We start from the raw sequence: 22,000 nt of genomic DNA, 5'->3' as shown, positions 1-22,000 counted from the left end.
AACAACCCTCTGTTCATGCGTGTTGACGTCGATGGACGTATGTCGTAGCCTGCAATTCATAAGGTGATGTCATTGCACAATCTGCACACATCAAACTTGATTTCGTACCTAAGTTTATTCAGATCCATGTCGCACAATGTGGCTTGCACTAAACTTACAAGACTGCAAAAATCTCAGGAGGCTTGAGCCAGCCCCAAATCACACAGTGTATACCGGGGTGAGAGCAACACATCTTGCTGTCACATGCTCATTTTGCATATGACCTCAGTTTCAGTGCCAGGGCTCTGTCTGATTGAATCGATTCTTTGCTTTTTATTGTGTTTAGTTTTCCACTATTTGGCTGTTGTGTTTGTGTGTTTCTCAGGTCAGTTGACTAGTAGCTGACCATGTCTTCACACAGTATTAGTAATTCTTGGCTTGATTTGTCATGGGATGAGACACTTCTCCTCTTTTATTTAGATTTTTTTGTAATCTTCCCTCCATAAAGTCATCTTCTTTTATGATATCAGAGCATTATCATTATCAGGGTGCAGCTGAACTAAAGCCTCTGCTTGTGAAGAACACCTCATGTCAGCTGTTCACCACAGACAGCTTCCCCTGTGAGACGCAGCTGTCTGTTTATCAGTCCCTGCTGCACAGCAGCACTTTCACAATGACTCGACATGTCCTGTCCTGTTTTTCAGCATCCTTTGGCCCGGTCTCTGTCGGGGATTTCTGCAGTGCTACAGGCTGCCGTATCAGATTTGTTCCTTTTTAAATGATTACTTGCTCATCTGTCACAGGAGCTTGTATTTGTCATATTGCAAAGGGAGTTGCTTTCAGCAGATGCTGTCAAAGGTGAATGTGCTCTGTAGAGAGGAGCACCCGAAGCTGTTTCTAACTGGAACAAAAAGGATGAATTAGTCCGACTCTGCTCAGCAAAAGGAGAAGATAAGATCATCTTGTTGTTGTTCCCCAGGAGGCCTCGCTGTGTGATGTTTTTTCACTGTGAGGGAAAGAAAGAGGGTGAAAATTCTGAGGTTGGAACAGACAAGTGTTAATGAAGCCGGCTGAGACACCGGGGCTGAACTCATCATTGTGTGTGTGTGTGTGTGTGTGTGTGTGTGTGAGAGAGAGAAAGAGAGAGAGAGAGAAAGGAAGCGAGCGGGAGAGAGTTTGATGTGACGTGAAAAAACAGACAGGAGTGTTTCAGTCTTGCGCTTTGTTTCCCACAGAGGGGGGTGGGAGGGAGAAACTCTCAGCCTGCTCAGACTTGAGACAAAGCCTATACACATTCAAACATACAGCGCGCACACACACACACACACACACACACACACACACACACACACAGCGGTGGGATGACTCTGACTGACATGTCTTCTCTCTGTGTTGTTGCATAAATGTAGTATTTTGAGGTCTAAATAACATGAAAAGTTAGCTGATGGGAGTGTAAGTAGGTTTGCAGGCATGCGATCATAAACCAAAGCACTGAACACACTCAGCGGGTTTCCATTAACCTTCAAATTTCGCAAATTGAAACTGTGAATACAAAACACGCCTAACGGAATCACATCAAATTCGAAAAAATTCACATTTATCGCAAAAAAAAAAAACACTCGCATGAGGTGGTATTTCAGGCGATTCCTAAAAGACATATTTTGCAAAACTGCAATGGAAACAGTTTTTTCACTTTTGTAGGTCACATAATGTACAACACTGGGTGGCAATAATGCGACTTCATGGATGCCAACTGCTGTTAAACTCAAATAAGAAGAAAAAGAAGTACAATAAAGTCACATGACGTTCTACAAAACTTGGCTCAGTATGTGTGGACGGATGAAGAGACCAAGATCTTCTTAACTCTTAAACGAGACAAAGAAATTACAGCGTTATTAGATTGGCTTTAATGAGTGGCTGCAATAGAAAAAAACCTGCTAATGTTTTGCACAGTTGCGCAACATCGCAAGACAAGTTGCAGAACATCACTCAATGGAAATGCAGTCATTTTGCAATTGTGTTTTAGCGAAATTTAAAAATTATTGCTTACGTTTTGCACAAATCTGTAATGGAAACCCACCTATTTTGTTCCAATCTTTTTACCTTATACTAATTTCATGCAAGTCATGCCAAGTTGTTCACTGCCGTTCTTTATGTTTTCAAAAAAAACAAAAACCACTTTGCTGCAGTTTCAAAAGGACAAATAGCTTGTGAAAGACGTCTAAACACAGCACAAGAAAAGTGACGTCAATACAGGTTACAAAGGGTTAATGGTGAGATCACATCCACCAACCAAACATAAAAGAGTCATTACGACACGGAGCACAAGAAGTGAAAGTTGCGTAAATATGAATTCTGTGAGAAAGTAAATTGGAATTCAGTCAAAGCTAAGAGATGGTTCAGTTTTCTCTTTCTTTCTCTCTCACACACACACTTTTAATTTTCCTGTCACAGCATGCCCATGTGCCTGTCTTCATCCCGACGCCTTGCACAAGCACTGGTAACCAGTTACACACACACGTACATAGACACACACACACGTTTGTGTCACACGCTACTCACTGTCACTTCTTCAAACACATGAAGAAAAAGAAGAAAAAAGCAAGTGAGCTGACATTGATTTATTGGGTTGTGTCAGTGTGAGTGTGTGTCTGTGTGTGTCGTGAGTGTCTGTTTAATGTTTGTGTGTGTGTGTGTGATCTGCATTTCTGAACTTATTTTGTTAGTGTAAAGCCATCTTCCTGAAGTGTTCTGCTCACTTTATCAACATCTGGATCTTTGCAGTTGCTGTTCATACAAATTCAGATGGCGGTAATTTTATGTTTGTGTTCAACCCTTTGAAACCTGTAGCACAATTGCCTGATTTCTTTCAAAACATGGGAAGAAGATTATGTGCAGTGAGGTCAGTAATGAGCCAAAAATTAGAAAGAAAATAGTAGAAAGTACAAGAAAATAACCTGATTTTTTGGGGGGTTTTTGTGGGTAAATGAAATGGAATGTTAAACAATAAACAAGAAAATGACCTGGAAAATGTGCTTGAAATTTTATAATAATTCTGTGAAATAATTTTAAATATATAATTAGTATAACTATTAATTCATTTTTTCCCTAACCTTTTTTTCTTCCCCAAGACCCTTTTCTCTAAAAATTCAAAAGAAATTAGTTAAAAATTCAAGAAAATAACCTGAATTTTTTTAAATGAAACAGAAAAAAAGAGAAAAGAATAGCCTGGGAAAAATGCTTTAAATTGATCATAATTCTGACATAATAAATATGGAAATTTTTAACTATGAATTCTTGTTTTATTTCTCTAACCTTTTTCTATTTTTTCCATAGACATTTTTCTTTAGCCTTTTCCTAAATCTACCAATCTTTTGCAATCTACAGAGCATTTCTTACCATGTCTCACATTGCTTTTTTCCCATTTTTGAAGGAAATGGCACCAATGTGCTCAAAGTTCAAAGGTGTAAATACTTGTTGAGGCGTCTGAAAGCAGCACATGTGAAGTAACGTTGCTCAAGGTTTGTAGAGAACAAGCCGAGCAGCTGCATCTCGTCCGGGTGAATATAAATCACTGTGCTCTGTGGTGAAGACGCTGAGGAGCTTAATGCCTTTTCAATGAAAGTGTACAGATTCCATATGAGCGCGCACAGACAGGAGGACTGAAGCCAACACACAATGAAAGGAAATGAAAATGGGGGGGGGGGCTAAAGGGGAGAGCAGCTGATTGGATGCATTGCTATAACTCTATCATGTTTTATTCTTCTTTTTTTTTCACTTTCCTCGAGGTCGCGCTGGCTTTTCACTCCGGCCGTCACAATAGCATGTGATGAAACTGCTGCTGAACTCAATACTGCAGCCTCTGGCCTTAATCTGTTTTAGAGAACAGGGGCAATACTCGCTCTCCCTCTCTCTCACACACACACACACACACATACACGTGAAAACATGATTGAAAAGAATCCATCAGAATGTAATTCCTCGTCTTTAAAGCTAACTCACTCTCAGATTCAATTGAAATCTCTTGATTAAAGCCTCTCTTGAACATCAATACTCTCAATATAAATGTGTATTTCTTTGACCTCCAGCCCCTCTGCTCAGTTCAGCAGTCTGTATAGAGCAATCAAATCACCCTACATCGTTGAAGAGTTCATTAAAAACACATCAGCGACTTACTTTCTTATGCAATTCAATACCACCTTTATGAAATAAAATATGAAATGAAATTATTAACTATGAAATTATTATTATATTTTCTGTTCAATTCAAAAAGCTTTATTAGCCAAATGAAGTCTTTCGAGGGTTATTGTGAAAATATAGAGCTGCCAATAAAACACTGAGTAGGCAATAAAGATAGTCTCTAGAGAAACTCTTGCAAAGCTTTTTCACTCTCCAGAGAAACTTGCATTTTCTCGCAAAACGTTTGCATTCTCTAACAAAATGTTTGTGTTCTCTACCAGACCTTTTGCATTTTCATAAAAGTTTTGTGTTCTCACAAAGCTAATGTGTTTTCTTTAAAAACTTTTGTGTCCTCAAAATTTTTCTGCTCTCCCACAAAACTTTTATATTCTCTCACAAAATGTTTTCTCTCAAAACATTTGCTTTCTCCTGAGAAACTTTGCATTTTCTTGCAAATTTTTTTTGCATTCTCTCAGAATACTTTTGCATGCTGTAACAAAATGTATGCGTTCGCTCTCAAAAATGTTTGCATCCTTTCTCAAAACGTTTGCATTTTTCCTCAAACTTTTGTGTTCTCTCAAAATGTTTGTTAAATACAGAATGTGAAGTGAAATTCTATTATTTTTATGTTCCCTTATGTTGTGATTCTTGCTCCTTCTGTCAGACTACCAACGGTTGATGACGGTGGCCGAGGGCATCACCACCCTGCTGTTTCCCTTCCAGTGGCAGCACGTGTACGTCCCCATCCTGCCGGCCTCCCTCCTCCACTTCCTGGACGCTCCTGTTCCCTACCTGATGGGCCTGCAGTCCAAAGAGGGCACAGACCGCTCCAAACTGGAGCTTCCTCAAGAGGTACATAGTCAGTCTCTGAGGACTGTTAGGACTCTGGACTCAGGACTCTGGACTCAGGGTTTAATGCAACAATACTCAGCTTACTTTGCTTGGAGGCCACTTTTGCGACAGGGGCCAGGGGCCAGATGCTGCAGCCCCATAATTCTGGGACTTAAGGACGTTTGTAGGATTTTTAGGACATTTCTAGGATTTTAGGATGTTTCCAGGAATTTAGGACATTTCGATGACTTAAGGACATTTCTAGGATTTTAGGACAGTAGGGAGTTGGCTAGGACTTCTGTTGAGGGTTCAGAGGCACTTTTTTTATTAACAGGCTCCAATTGGATGGTGTTTTATGCACTCTGGCACCTCATGTATACTAAATGTACAAAAGTCCAGTGTGAGTCATTCTATTTATATTGTGAATTTGAAAATAATTGGGGGTCCACCAGGCACCCTTTTGGGGGCCAGATTTTGCCAACAGGCAGTAAGTTGACTATAGATGGTTTAATCCCTGTCACTGGTCTTACATGAAGGCTCCAGGAAGGTTTGGTGAGTGCAGTTGAAGGCTCCCACAAGTATAGTGAAACAAGTAGTGAAAGTGTGTGCATGTACAAGCTGCAGCAGCGTGTAGTCAGTGCTCATTACTGCTGACAATACACTGTCCAAGGTCAACACTGAACACACACACACACACACACACACACACACACACACACACACACACACACACACACACACACACACACACACACACACACACACACACACACACACACACAGAGGCAGACTACCAGGCTCCTGTTCAGACAGACAGGAAATTACAAGAAACACCTCTATGTTATAAACAGCCTCCACACACACAATAGAACAGGGATTTACCTGCTGTTTGTCTACAAATTCACCTCAAGGCGAAGTGAGCCTGAGGTGGATTTCAGTCTTTTATTCTTCTTGCCTTTTTATTTCAGCCCAACACTTGTGAGACAGCGAGGCTGTGAATGTGCTCTGGATATAAACCAGTATTTAACCCAATGCAGGGTTCCAGTTAATGTGTGTGTGTTCATGTGTAAGAGCGAGATAAGGCCCCAACAAAGCGGAACATCCAGGCTCGCCGGCTTCCGGCTTTGCCCACATCCCCCGACTCCCAGCACTCGTTAATCCGGCACATTCCGTATGGATGCTAATTATCGCAGGCTGCCGGCGCAGGACGCTGCAGCGGAGCACCCACGAGCCCGTCTGCCCCCCCCCCCCCACCTCCCCCTCCCGCACGGGCTCCCCCGCCTGCTTAGACGGGTGAATCTCCCTGTTTGTAAATGATCCTTTGAAGTGGCAGTGACCTAGAAATGGGCTGATGATGAAAGAATGGCTGAAAGCAAAGCAGAGGGGACGAGATGAGAGAGAGGAAACTGGAACTGGAGGTAATTGGGGAATGAATGCCAGACGAGGTTTGCCTTTCTGAACCCTTAACTTCAATCCGGCTCTGCTTGTTACCTGATGTCAAATGATAAAGATGTTTGCACAACAGACAGATAACATGGCACAGTTATCATCCCTTTTCTACATTTTCCTCCTGCATATACAAGTATTCCTAATGGGCTTTAGATCCAAACTAGTGCAGCCTTTCTGGAGACAAAAGGATTTGTGATATGCAGAGTTTGTTCGAGTTCTTTAAGTCTGTTTTTTATCGTCTCGCGAAACAGTGAACAAAAGTGAAAGTATGTGAGCCGAACCAAACCCCAAACCCAGATTTGAAAACTTTGATGAACATAGTAGTCTTATGAAAAAGGAAGCTTTAGTGGTAATAAATACTTACTGTGTGCTTGTTCCTGACTTGTGGTGTCTTCAGGGGTGACCCGGAAGCAGTGGTTCTCAAACTTTTGTCTTTACGTCTGTCCCATTCTCATATGAGATATCTCAATAATAACTTCGTGCAAGCGTCCGCTTGGTCACTCAGTGATGGTCTGAGAGGATTTTGGTGGTCATAAATCAAAGGTCAAGGTCAACGTGACCTTATCTGTGTCATTTTTGTGAACACGATATCTCAAAAATGCCTTTAGGCCATTTCTTCAAATTTGGCTCAAACATCCACATGGACTCAATGATGATCTGATAGGATTTTGGTGGTCGTAGTTTAAAGGTCAAGGTCACTAAGACCTCATCTTTTTTTCGTTCTTGTATATGTAATAACTAAAGAATGCCTTGAGGCTACTTCTTCAAATTTGGAAAAAGCATTTACTTGGACTCAACAATGGTCTGATAGAATTTTGGTGGTCATAATTTAAAGGTCAAGGGTACTATGACCTCAAAAAACAGATTTTTTGGCCTCTGACCATTTCTGTCTTGGCCAATGATAAATTAATTAGGCTTCAGTAGGCAGTTGCTCTCTTTAGCTCTGCAACTCATGTGACAATAAGCGACTAATAGATGCAGAAATACTGAAACTCTCATGCAGTCATACCTGTGTGTTTAAGGAGTATTTTACAATGGCTTTGAACACAGCTCAGCCAATCCGAATGAAGGACTGGAATAATTTGCTTTATAGTATATTTCAAAGTCCTAGTTCATTACCTAAATCTTAATTTTGTAGTTTTGAGAATATTTAAGGAATAGTATCAATCAGTTAATTGCTGAGATCACATTGCTAAAAATAGATCTAACTTGTGAAGAAACATGAGCAGTAAGACCTCCAGGTTAGTCAAACTACCAACATTAAGAGAAAAAAAACAGTGAACATTATGATTTTCACCCAAAGTATCCACACATTTATCATAATTTTCCGGATAAATTTTTCATTTTCAGTATATAGTGTTTCAGATCTTCCAGCTGTGTCACATGCTTCGTATTTGCATTATTTGATTTGAAAATAGATCTTATCTTATTGCACAGCTGGTTTGTTTTACAGCTTCATTGTTGTGACGGTGTAAGTAATGAATTGCAATGTGCTAGGCAGCACATATGTGGATGCTGGAGATTCAGCCAGCACATGAGCACACCGCACTCTGAGGTCTGACCTGCACATTTCAATCTGGATGTTTTCTGTCACTCCTATTTAAAATTAGAATTTGTCTTTGTGTTTCCTGGCATGTGCATGTGAGTGTGTCCCTATATCAGTGCTTCTGAGGGGTTTAGGGTATTATCAGGTCTTACTTTAATCCCATGTGAGAGTGTGATGATAACTCCATTATGTCAGATTTAGGTTGATCTCTGACAATGTGCTATTATCAATCACACACTGACCTACATTCCTCATACTCAGCATCTCCGTTGCCCCACCGTACCTCCTTAAATAAGTCCATCCTCAGCATGTCTCCAGATGAGACCTGTCCCAGCTCACCCTGTACCTGTTTCATCTAATACAAAGTTTGATGTAGACATTTGATTTAGTTTTGATAGCTCTGCGGCGATGATAGCCGTAGCCAGTGGCATTATGTTTTTAGGTTGTTTATCCATCCGTCCGTCGATCTGTCTATCCGTCACACTCTTGTGAACACAGTATCTCAAGAATGCCTTGAGGGAATTTCTTCAAATTTAGCATCCACTTGGACTCAGTATTGAACTGATTAGATTTTGGTGGTCATAGGTTGAGGTCACTGTGACCTTGTCTCTCTCATTCTATCTCATTCTTTTGTACTCATTATCTAGAGAAATAATCTTTCGTATTGTTCACTGGTGGTCATAGATGAAAGGTAAAGGTCACTGTGACCTTGTATTCTTGTCATTCTTTTGAATGCAATATCTAACACCTTAAAGGAAATTCTTCAACCTTGACACAAAATCACGTTTAGTCTCAACAAGTAATTCATTAGAATTTGGATGTCGAAGGTCAAGGTCACTGCGATCTTATCTATTGCATTCTCTTGAATGCAGTATCTCAAGAACACCTTCAGGTAATTTCCTTAAATTTGGTACAAACTTGAACTTGGACTCAGTGATGACCTGAGGAGATTTTGGGGGTCAAAGGTCAAGCTCACTGGGAGCTTGCTTCCATTTTATTCTTATCTCAAGAATTTCAATAGTAAAGAACTGATTCAAATTTTGCGGTCAAGGTCAGTGTGATCTTGCATCTGTCTCATTTTCTTGAATGCAATATCTGAAGAAGGCTTTGGGAAAGTTTTCCTAAAATTGGCACAAATGTCAACTTGGACTCAAGAATGACCTGATTAGAATTTTGTGTTTAAAAGGTCAAAGGTCACTATTAGCTCATAAAACATGGTTTTGGCCACAACTCAATAATTCATACACTAAAATTCCACACAATGTCTAATCAGATATAGTGATGAAGTGGGGATATTTTACATCCAAGAGGTCAAAGGTTAGCTTCACTGTGACATCCTAATGTTCTGCAAAACCCTTTTCTTGCCATTACTCAACGTCATATCTCAGGAACAGAAGGGGAGACATGTCAGGTCAGACACTGAATTGGTGACAATAATCTGTAAACTGTGCTGATTGTAGAAATCGTCTGTGCTGTTGGGAGAATATGTGTGTGAAGCATACATGTTTTCACATACATGGATGTAAACTAAATGTCAATAATATCATTTTATAAGGATCACAATCTATTTCTGAGCTTTATTGTTATAATATTATCTTTCTCTGTCCCAGGCCAACCTGTGTTTCGTAGACATTGACAACCACTACATCGAGCTTCCAGAGGACTTCCCCCAGTTCCCCAACAAGGCCGAGTTCATCCAGGAGCTCAGCGAGGTGCTGCTTAGCTTTGGCATCTCTGCCAACACAGGGGCTCCACCACGGACACGCACCAATCCTGGCAGTGCTCCTGGCAGCGCTCCCGGCAGCACCCCGTCCACCCCCGGCAGGGAGCGTAAAACCGTGGCTCTTCGGCAGCTGGAGGACGACGGCCGTAACGGCAACCTTGCAGGGGAAGAGCTGGCAGTGCTGGAACTGCTGCAGGGAAACGCCACACTGGAGAGACTGCAGGCGCTGACCAAGCGCACCGGGGTGACGGTGGCCCGTGTGGATGCCCTGAGAGCCGGGGTCAAAGCTCAGGGTACTGAGGGGCAAGGGGGCCGGACAGCAGCTGAAGAGGAGGAGCTGAGGAATGCCAAGCTAAACGTCCAACTGAGGGAGGTGTTCGCCAGCCGCTTCACCACCATGTTTGCTGACTATGAAGCTTTCGTCATTCAGAGCGCCCCCGACCTGGAGTCCTGGCTCACCAACCGGGAGCAGATGCACAACTTTGACAAGGTGACCACATCAGCCACAAACACATAACACCTTCTCAACTAGCGTTTTTTTCTCGGTGTCTACCTCATTTGTGCAAATAGAGGCTTCTCTCTAAAACAAATGTAGGTGGAAATGTCATGGGCCCGTGTGATTAATTTGCCCTGCGTTCAGAGCACTGTGGGGATTCTATGACAATGTTTGCATATCACATGCAGTATGTTTTCCTCATGAATTCTGTAAATGCCATCTACTGCGCAGTGCTGAAATATGTCTTTAGTTGTGAATAGATGAATATTTGTGTGTTACATTCTCAAAAATTTACTTGCATCATAGTAAGAGAAAACAATGATTGGAGACAGGCTGTTATTTCTAACTTGACCTTTTGCTGTAATAGTATTTGTATGTCAGTAATGTTTGATATTTCAAATATCCTGTAAATAATAGGAACATGAAGGATAGAATCATTAGGCTTACTGAGGCTACAGGTGGTTAAAGTCAGTTCACACATCTCCATCTGCTGTTTCTTACACTGCATCCACATTAAACAGGTTACATATTAAAAGTCAATGAACTATGAAACACCTGTACTCACATTTTTAGGTAGTTTTGTAAACACATCTTCCTCCTCTATAACACAGATGATCACAATGACTAATTAAGCGGTTATATCTTTTTGTTGTTGCCTGAGCAGACTTCACCTCTGGCTGATGTTTCATACATTTATTTCTGCCTGTCCTAGGCCTCTTTCCTGTCCGACCAGCCTGAGCCCTACCTGCCCTTCCTCTCCCACTTCATCGAGACACAGATGTTTGCTACCTTCATCGACAACAAGATCATGTCCCAGTGGGAGGAGAAGGAGCCACTGCTCCGCGTCTTTGACGCTCGCATCGACAAGGCCCGCCTCTACAACGTCCGCGCCCCTAGCCTCCGATCTTCCAGCTACCAGCGCTGCTCCATCCTCAAGGAGTCCGGTAAGCTCAGCAGAGGTAGATGTGAGTGCTCAAATGTGTTGCAGTGAGCTTTACTTTGCATAATTTAACAAGAAACATAATTAGAAATGGAACAAAAGTGGTTGGAGAGACATCCCCGCAGGGAGAAAGAAACAGGTAGTGTTTTGATTTACAGCAGCGTCGATCAGCAGGCCGTACATGTCCGTGCGTCCTTCAGAGTATTCCAATCAGCCATTACCGAGGTCACACAGGATTGCACTGTGCCATGCAATTTAAACAACACTCTGCATCCATTTCTCTCCCTCCTCCATCTCTCCTTCTCCTCTTGTCTCTCATTTAGCGTGTGGAAGCAGCTCGGCTCTCCCCAGTGACCACAAAACCACACTTCTCATTTCTCTACATCCCAACACAGCAAACACTCCATCACTCTCTCACATACTGTACGCTCTCTGACACCATCACACTGCCAGAGTGTTTGCTCAGGCCTTTTGTCTTCTGATTTTCTCAATTAGTGCTGCTTGGCTTTCCCTGGTTTAAGCCTTTAATTGGTGCTGAATGTGCAGTGTGAGGCAGGAGGTCAGACTCAGGAGTCAGACTGCTGGAGACCAACAGGGAATCTGAGGCTGTGTGTGTTACTGTTTGTAGGTTACTGATGCTCATACAGCTGCTAAGCAGCAGGATTACAGGTACTCTGGTGTATTTTAAAAAATAAGGACTAATGTGTGTGTGAGAAATGAGAAGATTGATCTTCCTGTCGCATCTGTGCATGAAGAACAGAGCAGGAGCAGGTTGCACCAGCTGTTTTGGAAGTGTAACTCTCTGAAACCTGAGTAGTTTGCCTCGATTTCTTCCAAAAGCATGCAACGAAGGCAATGAGCAACCACAAATGATTTAAAAATTAATAAGAAAATGATTTTAAAAATTATTATTTATTTTATTTTTTATAGGATTTTTTAAATTATTATTAATATTTTTAAAAATACCTGAAAAGAAAAGTAATTTTAAAAAAAATGATAAAAAATAATAATAAATTTTGAACATTTAATTAGACACATACATTTCTTAATATTTTCCCTATTAATTTGTTGATTTTCCTTTTTTCTTTTCTTTATCAGCTTTTACTGTTTTTTTAGTTTGTTTTTGCTAATTTCATTTTTTTCGTCTTTATTTTTGAAAGAAATCAAAACCAATTTGTTGACATTTGAAAGCTTTAAATATTTGTAACAGTTTTCTGAACGCAGCACAAGAAAATGGATGCTGATCCAGGTTGCAAAGGGGTAAGTAGCTAACTGAACTGACGCTAGGGTGTGTGGTGCTACTTACTTTTAGCTTTTCAGACTAATCTATACACAACATAAACCCCAAAAATGTTAAGAAAAACAATATTCTCACACTTATTTTCTTACTAAACAGAGAAATAAAACTCTACACCGTTTAAATTTAACTTTCTCGACTAAAGAGGCTTAATTGCCTCATTAACTCATCATAAAACACACTTCATTTAAACTCGACAGAAACAAATTAAACTCAACCAAAATGTCCAGAATACTCTTGTTGGTAATCTAGTTAGTAAATCCACTGTTCCAACAATCACCAGCTCTGGTTTGGTCTAAATAAGTCCTTAACCCTTTAAACCTGAGCAAAATGGCCATGAGCAACATGAGTTTCATCTAAATCTACGAATTTCTTGCAATTTGAGAAACGTTTTTTAGCAAGCTGCTTATTGCCTTTTTTTCATATTTTTGAAAGAAATCGCGCCTGGAAAGTGACTTGGGGAAAAAAAATCTTTATTACATATTCTATCTGTAAAATAATTTTAAATATATAATAATGATAATTAAAACTATGTATTTTCCCCTATTTTTAATCTAATAATTCTCTGTCCCTCTTTCTTATTTTTAAGCTTTTACAAATTTCTTGCATTTTGAAGCACATTTCTTGCATAAGTGCTGGTTGCCTTTTCCTCCATGTTTTTGAAAAAAAACAAACAAACCGATTTGCTCACATTTTGGAGGTGTGAATGCTTGTGAAATGTGTGGGCAGCACTAGACTGATCGGGGTTTTAAAGGGTTGAACCTTTAAATGCTAACTGAATTAATAAAGGTCAATTTATCCTATTGAACATAAAAATGCAGAAAATGACTTTAAGGAAGGTTATGAATTCATACCGAAACAACTTTATGAACAGTTATATCATGATATATGTGATACATTAGACAGATATTATGTTGATTCAACATACCGCTATTACTGTGGCTATATGACAGTAGCAGCTTTCAGTTTGACTGAATATGCTCAGTTTTGCTGCTTTTATTGTCTCAGATCATTATCTTCCTCTATAAAGATGATCAAAAAGTTCATTTCAGCCAGATCTTTTGTACATTTTTCGGTGTGTGTGCGTGTTTGTGTGTGTGCACGTGCACGTGTGCACATGCATGCCATTGGTTTTTGACCCACACTGTTTCACGCTAATGGGCCAAACAATGTAAAGCTTTAATTGGTGATGGGGAGCTTATTTGGGGGCGATGGTGCATGCCGGTACCCAATTACCCAGACAAAAGGCAGCCATGGCCTACGCCTGACTGCCTTCCCCGCTCCGGTGCCCTCACTCACCACGCACTCCTGTCTATCACACACAGAACAGGTTCGAGGCTTAGACAGGTTGACGGCAGGTGTGTGTTCGCTGTGTTAGGGGAACAAAAAGCAGGGTCAGACTCAGTGCCAGTGTGAGTGTGTTTTGGGACCCCTGGAGTAAAAAAGAAGGATGAGAGGACATACTGCATCTGTGGTTTATAATCTAAACAACCTGTTCTGAAGTGCAGCCAGGATTTTTCATCTTGGCTAATGAGCAGCTGTCAGAGCATCTCGGGCTTTCTTCATTAGGCTAGGAGCAGAGTGTGTGTGTGTGCGTGCGTGCGTGTGTGTGTGTGTGTGTGTGTGTGTGTGTGTGTGTGTGTGTGTGTGTGTGCGTGTGCGTGTGTGCGTGAGCACGTGTGTGTGCAGCAGGGGGAGTTATCAGTCTTTGTTCACGTTTTGTCAGGTCTTGTTCTGCATTTGTTTACATAGCTGTCTTTTTGGTTACATTCCCACAATACAGCTGAAGTGTGTGTTCTCATTATGTCCCAGTGACAAGTTGTTGAGATGTGGGAGCAATTTTGGGTACTAAATTTTACCACATGAAAGGTTAAGTGATGTTACTATGTCCTCAGATTTCAGTAATTACTGTGGTGAGTGCAGTTTTATCATAACTGATGGAAAAAAAGAGACAAAACAAAGACAGTAAAACTCAGGTTATGGTTATGGAGTTGTCCATCGAGCCAGGGAGACTCAGCTTGTTTTGCTTGGGGGCCGCTTTTGAAAAATGACTGGAGGACAGGGGCAGGTCACTGCAGCCCCAAACATGTTCCTAGGATTTAAGCATGTTTCCAGAATTTTCTAGAGGTTTCCAAGATTTAAGGAACTTTCTTGGACTTTAGTACTTTTCCAGAATTTTAGGAAGTTTCTAAGATTTTAGGGTGTTTCTAGAATTTTAGGACGCTTCATGTGGTTGAAGGTGGAATTGCAGCTTGAATGACAGAAATGAAGCGCTGTTTTTTCATTCTTTCCCAGTGGTTAAAAGCCTGTGTTGTTACAAAGCAGTTTTTGGCTTGTTTGTTTTTATTTATGGCAAAGTCTGGATCAATTATAGGTCTGCGGTCTGCCCAAGGTTGTGGCGCTCACATCGTCTGAAGTCTGCATGTTGTTGCGGTGCACATATCCCCGAGTATGGATTAGTTTTGAATGATTCTGATTTACCAACATGCAAGAAGCACGGTGGTACAAAAACATTTTCTTTGTCATGAATCCAACAGTACTTTACTACACACACTTATTTTGTGTGCAAAGAAAGAACATATTAGTGATTGAGATAATGCAGAATTGAGATAAGTGCAGCATGTTATCAAGCAGCTGGAAGGTGCATGAGTCACTTAATGTTGTGAAAACTCAGTGCACCTACAGTGCATCAGGGTCAATCTCCCCTCAGTAACATGCTATAACTGAACTCCTCCACACGTCTTTACTCAGACCATGATCTTGCTCTGTCCCCCGTACAGCTCAGGCCATCGAGCAGCGACTGATGAAGATCGACCACACCGCCATCCACCCGCACCTGCTGGACATGAAGATCGGTCAGGGCAAATACGAGCAGGGATTCTTCCCCAAACTGCAGGCCGACGTGCTCAACACGGGTCCGACCAATAACAAGTGAGTTAGCTTCCACCTCGTGACTGAAAACACACGACAGCACCAACGCTGTGCAGGCTTAGTGAGCTGATTTTGATTCTTCCGACATGTTACGTAGCTAACAGGAAAAAAAAACAAATTTGATTAGTTGGTCTGTTTTCATATTGGATGCAATCCTAGTCATAAATATCAAATATTCATTAATTTCCAGGATTTTAACCCTTTAAATGCAGGTTTTTGTCATGATGCCCCCCCCCCACCACCACCAAAAAAAAAAGAATTATATTCAATATATTACATGCTATTACATGCTAAATATATTATTATTTTTTTGATCATCACAGTCTGGAATATGTCAATGATTAGCAGCAACATTGATGGTGACAGTGCACCTAGTGGAAATAGCATGTATTTTCTCCATATGCTAAATATGGTAAAAATGATGCCATCAGGTGGAAAATAGTAAAGATGACATTACAATTAAAAAGCCTAGAATGACACCCAGAAATAGTACAATGCATGATTTATGCTGTGATGGCTGTGGGATCAAAATTTGAGTCAGTGAACTGATTAGAATTTGGTGGTCAAGGTCACCGTAAACTCACAAAACAAGTTTATGGCCAAAACTCAATAATGCATACGGTTATTATGACAAAATAAAATTTGATAAATTGATGACATGATTAATTTTTTTATCCAAAAGTTCAAAGGTCAGTTGTCCTCTCTCAGGAACAGAGGGGCAGACGCTCGGTCAGATATGAGCTGTATAACATCTGTATTTTTTTTTTATTTAAAATTTCTATCTATTTAAGACATATATTATGGGGTGTACAGCATTTTACAATGTATATCTTTTTTTTAGTAAAACGAAATGATAGAAAACAAGACAAAAACAGACATACTAAAATCATAAGAGCAACATTTGCGTGTAGCAGAGAATCAGGGGAGTTACAGTACAGCTTAAGCTCATTACCTGAAATCTGATCTATGTGAGATGATAAACTCAGTCCATCCTTTCCAACATTCATCAAATGCCTGTATAACATTTTTAAAACCAGTCTAACTCCACACTGTTGTAACTGCAGGTGGTCTCATCGGACGGCGACTGCTCAGCGAAGGAAAGACCGTCACAGACAACAAACAGAACATCTGGGCCTCGACAACGACCTCAAAGAGGTAGAGAAACCTCCTCACAACCTTTCCAGAACCTGTCCCCTCCTCTGCTCTCTAACGTTACTGAGTGTACACGCATGTCTTTGTTTTCTTTGTCTCTTGGCGTCATATTTTTCTTTGTTCGGTTTGAGCTTTCTTTGTTTCTTTTTTATCAATGTGCATGCTGGCTTCTGTTGTTTTTTTCCATTTTTCTCTTTTTGTTTCCATCCTCTCCTGTCTGCTCATGTGTCCTGTGCCTGTCGGTTGGTCGGGGGTCGGGTGGTACCACTCCTCCTTGTACTCCTCCTCAGCAGGTGGAGGGCTGTCTGGTCCTGCAGAACTCCATGGCGTTTTGGGAGTGGGACAAAGCGTCCCCTCCGCCTATCAAACCGCCTAAAAAATCTGCCTCTGCATCCTGCCTGGTATGTGGAGGAGTGTGTGTGGACTCCCTCTCTGAGACCTCTCCACCCCCAAACCTTACACTCCTACCCAGGGTTCCCCCATGTTCTTAGTGTCGGCTTTGTTTTTATGTCTCTGCACCAGTGAAAGCTGTGGCTACTTTCGGGTTGACTGTCTGTCCGATTCTCATGAAGGTATTTTATCTTCAGAATGCATTGAGGAAATTCCTTAAAATTTAGCCACTGGTACATAACAGTGAACTGATTAAATTTTGGTGGTAACAGGTCAAAGGTCTCTGACCTCACCCATCTCGTTCTTCTTAACATAATATCTCGAGAACAGTGTGGAGTGGATTGATTCTGTGTGTGTGTGTGTGTGTGTGTGTGTGTGTGTGTGTGTGTGTGTGTGTGTGTGTGTGTGTGTGCACCTTTATAGGTGTTTGTGAAGTAAGGGTAGGAGAAAGACTAGTGAGTGAAGTGAATAATGATAATAATAAAAATGTAACAATTAGTTGTACTATTAAAAGTAATACTGTAGCAGCAACATCCATTAGAAAAAAGAAATATTGAGTCAAATAGATTCAAGTCAACAACAACAACAACAATAATAATAATAATAATAATAATAACAATAATAATAATAATAATAATAATAATAATAATAATAATAATAATAATAATAATAATAATAATAATCGGTGTCACATTAATAATATTCTTGTGGTAATAGTGAAAGTAATAATAAGTGATAATGACACCAATGCTCCAGAGAGAAAAATAAATAAATCAATAAATGAGATGAGACAAAACCAAAAAAAACAAACAATAATCATTTCAAAATAATAATATAGTCATTCTGAGAAGTTTGAAGTGAGCTGCAGAGCCTGTAGTACCAGAGGATATGAAAGGGAGCACACAAGGGCTTTTTTTTTAGTTTATTTAGTGGAAATGTTCATTTGGACTCAACAATGAATTTAATAGATTTTGGTGATCCAAGGTCACTATAACCCTGCATCCATCTTTATCTCGTGAACCTGATATCTCAAGAAGGCCTTGAGGGGCTTTCCTGACATTTGTCACAAATGGCCTTTAGATGTTACTATAAATCTGTGACTTGAATTCACACAGTAGAATTTGGTGGTCAAAGGTCAAGGTCACTGTGACCTGTCACCATGCTTTTGTCACAACTCATGAATTCATACTCTGATAAATGAGAAAATGTAACACAAATGTCTGAAAAGACAAAAAGATGAAATGATGACATCTTATATTCAAAAGGTCAAAGGTTAACTTCACAAAAATCCAGTTCTATTTTAAAAATAAAATCCCCTGTTTTCTGGGTAATTCATTTGTTATACTTCCTCTAACCTGCCACTTTTCAGTCATGGAAATGTTTATATTTGTAAGATTTCAGTCCTTGTGTATTTTGCGACAGCTTGAATTTAATTATACACTGACCTATACACTGACCTGCTGCTGACCTGCTGCTCTGTCAGATATTGGACATTAAAGCAGCTGCTGTATCTGTTTACAGAGCAGCGACCAGCCCAGTGCATTATTGTGTTGTGCATTAAAAGTATGATCCAGCACCAGATTTGTTGATATTAATGAGATCAAATTTAGCTGGATTACACTCAATCCCTGGCTCTTAGGAAGGCAATCTGAATCCAGTTTGGGAATGGCGGACTCCGCCACTGCCAATAAAAACTACTACTTTGTAAGGAGATTATTACCAAAAGACAATAAAGAATCGATAAAGCAAAGTATCAAGATATTTATGCAAGGCAATATGGTATTTATACACAAATGCATGCATCATGCATCTCCATTCTTTTTATTATTTAAATTATTAACATTACGAATAAAAATTAGACTTTTGTTGGCCTATCAGAATAATAAAATCAGTTGCTTTTTTAGTCCACATTTGCTGTAATAAAATGATGATCAGACAGAAACTTTATCTTATTAGGTGACTGAATTTGCAGTTGAGAAAAGGTAATACATCGCAATATATCACAGTGGCTGTTATTGCAATAATCAGTATATCGCAACAGGTTTAAACCACAATAATATTGTATCGTGACTTAATTAATATGAAAATACAGTTAAGGCTACTTATGTCCCAAAAGGACAAGTTTGTCAACATCTGTTTAATCTCATCAGATTAAGATAAAGGTTTCAGCCTTGCAATTGATATTATTATTATTATTCTAGCAGGCTACCTAAAATGTTTAATGTAAATAATTTATATAATAAAATATATACTTGATACTTGATACTTGATGTCCATCCATTGATATTGCCACACAAAAATATTGCTATACTATGCTGTATTGAATTTTTTCTTCCACACCTACTGTGCTTTAATACAGCCAAATCAAATTTCTAATGTAAAACTGGTCAACAGTGCAAATTGACATGTCGAAGTTGAACTCTTCCCAAAAGCATTAAATGTACTGATAGAAGCAATACCACTGAAATGACTGAAATCGTGATTTCAGCCTAAAGGTTCGGTGTTATAAACTCTGATGTGACCTGGTTCCTGGACGTTTTCTGAGCTGAAAACCAAACTAAACCAGAAGCAGTTGCAGATGGAAATTTTTAATTTTAAGGAGGCGCTCTGAGCTCTGAAACACTGTAAAATATCTGTGGCACTTCAGTTATGGTTTCAGTTGGAACCCAGCTCACCTCCCAACACACCCCAAACACACACACCCCTTCTTAAAGGACGTCCTGGTTTTCACTCCGCTCCCGTGTCATGCCCTCTCCTCCTAACTCACATCCCTTGAATTGTTGAATGTTCACAGCTTGTCTATTTTTAAAAAACAGCAACAGCTGATTGAAAGCATGTGAAGCTTTGTGCGTCAGATTGAAGCGAGCGTTTTTAGACGCGTAGTGTTAACCTGCAGTGTGCTGTATGTTCACTGAAGCTAAATGTCTCCCCCTTGTAGTGTTTCTGCAGCAGCTAAAGCCTTTCTCTTACTGACTCTGTTGTTGAGGCCTGATCAAAGTGCATGTTCTCCAGCACTCACTGACTGTTTGCTCTCCAGAAATACATGCAGGAGGCCCGCAGCCTGGGGAAGAACCTGCGACAGCCCAAACTGTCCGATCTGTCTCCCGCCGTCATCGCCCAGACCAACTGGAAGTTTGTGGAGGGGCTGCTGAAGGAGTGTCGCATGAAGGTGAAACACAGAGCCACACACACACACACAGACACACACACACACACTCTGTGGTCTTCACAAACCAAATCTCTGAGGGTGATCACCTTTCATGAATACTGCATGCAGGAAGAGACAAAGGTCATTTACTATATCATGTTCATCAACATTACATGTCAGAAATGTCTTTTCTCCAAGTTTTGGGAACATGTGATGAAGAATTTCCACCTGACGTACAAAAAATGTTCATTATCTATTATAGCGCCCCCCACTGAGGCCAGGGACCGTCACGGGTGTAGCAGGAGTGATATGAGTCACAGCTCGGGCAGGGCGATATGGCTTTAAAAAATGATTTCCATATTTAAAGGCTTACCTATGTTCTAATTAATGAAAAAAAAATCAACTTTCTACAATTTTTATCAATATTATTGTTTACAGAAAACAGAGGAAGATGAAGGAGGAAAAATAAATATTAAGTGAATATTAGAGTCTAGATTCTCCCTTCCTGGATGGAAGGGAGAATCTAGACTCCATATAGTGATCCATATATTTTGCTTGTTCTAAGAGTGTGTGTTTGTGCATTTGTGTGCGTGCGTGTGTGTGTTCAGACCAAGCGTATGCTGGTGGAGAAGATGGGCCGGGAGGCGGTGGAGCTGGGCCACGGCGAGGCCAACATCACGGGGCTGGAGGAGAACACTCTGATCGCCAGCCTGTGTGACCTGCTGGAGAGGATCTGGAGCCACGGGCTGCAGGTCAAACAGGTCAGCGCACACACACACACACACACACACACACACACACACAAACAATCAGGGAAACAAATATGAAGCACATAGACCTACCACACTCCAGATTTCTGAATCAGATTTAAAAAGAAGCAAATCTGAGGACACGCAGACTCTCTGCTGTCAGTATAAACACACCGCGGTTAATCAGGTTTAAATGATCATATTGGATATTGAGGTTAAGGGGTTATTGCCTGATAAATCCTCGTTATGTGTGTGTATAATCTTTCCTTCATCAGTGGGTGTATTAGCTGTCTGTGTGTGTGTTCCTCTCAGGGGAAGTCAGCGCTGTGGTCCCACCTGCTGCACTACCAGGCCAGAGAGGACAAGCTGCAGGAGCAGCAGGCCGAGTCACCAGGTAACACACACACACACACACACACACACACACACACACACACACACACACACACACACACACACACACACACACACACACATGCGCACTGTCCATCCTGCATTCTTTTATTGTTTTGTTTTTTTTTCCAAATTATGTTGGATTTTTATGTTAATTTGGAATAAACAGAACCAATATTCACAAATGTCAAATCCATAAGAAAATATTTCTTGGTAAAAGGTAAACCAAACATGTATCATAATAGATAAAGATAAAAAGTTAAAAATTAATAATAATAATAACAACAACAACAATAATAATAATAGTCATCATCATCTTTATCATTATTATTATTATTAAAATAACAATAATTATATTAGTATTAATAGTTATTTTCTTATTATACAGATAATAATAATTGATACATAATAATTATTATTAATAATAATGAATAAAAAAAGAGAGAAAAAAGACACACCTATTTATACAGCAGTGCTTACATACATACCATAATACATTCAAACCAAATGATAAAAACAATATAATTCTTTGACTAAATAAAAATGTATAAAACAGCCGTCATCTAATTTTCTCTTCCTATTAACTCTAGCAGTAGTATAAGTTACTGCTGTGATACTGTGTATTGCTGTGCTACGTATATTTCTTTTTCTGACTTTTTTTTAAAATTCACTACTCATAATTGTGAAATCACCATTGTGCAATATATTTATGCATATGTGCAATTTTATTTAATTATTTATTCTATTTTTATATACAGTGTTTCTTATTTAGTTTTTCTTTGAATTTTTTATTAATT

The 22,000-nt window shown here is 40.0% G+C and overlaps 1 protein-coding gene across 7 annotated transcripts in view; it reads left to right on the top strand.

Moving 5' to 3' along the window:
* The window catches only part of LOC121961297 (DENN domain-containing protein 5B-like), a 105,178-nt gene that overhangs the window by 61,589 nt on the left and 21,589 nt on the right, over nt 1–22,000 (top strand). For 3 of the 7 annotated variants that reach the window (XM_042511227.2, XM_042511224.2, XM_042511226.2), the window contains 9 exons: nt 4,823–5,010; nt 9,595–10,197; nt 10,916–11,147; nt 15,221–15,371; nt 16,436–16,526; nt 16,814–16,924; nt 19,951–20,082; nt 20,670–20,822; nt 21,123–21,204. In XM_042511227.2, the coding sequence (XP_042367161.1) occupies nt 4,823–5,010; nt 9,595–10,197; nt 10,916–11,147; nt 15,221–15,371; nt 16,436–16,526; nt 16,814–16,924; nt 19,951–20,082; nt 20,670–20,822; nt 21,123–21,204 (1,743 nt within the window). The remainder of the gene's footprint in view (nt 1–4,822; nt 5,011–9,594; nt 10,198–10,915; nt 11,148–15,220; nt 15,372–16,435; nt 16,527–16,813; nt 16,925–19,950; nt 20,083–20,669; nt 20,823–21,122; nt 21,205–22,000) is intronic. The other 4 variants (XM_042511228.2, XM_042511230.2, XM_042511229.2 and 1 more) reach the window with 2 other exon arrangements.

The sequence above is a fragment of the Plectropomus leopardus genome, chromosome 22 (assembly GCF_026936395.1).
Source record: "Plectropomus leopardus strain MGB_pleo_1.0 chromosome 22, ASM2693639v1, whole genome shotgun sequence".
NCBI lineage: Eukaryota > Metazoa > Chordata > Actinopteri > Perciformes > Serranidae > Plectropomus > Plectropomus leopardus.
Note: the sequence above shows the minus strand (reverse complement) of the source record. Positions and strands in the feature narration are given on the sequence as shown.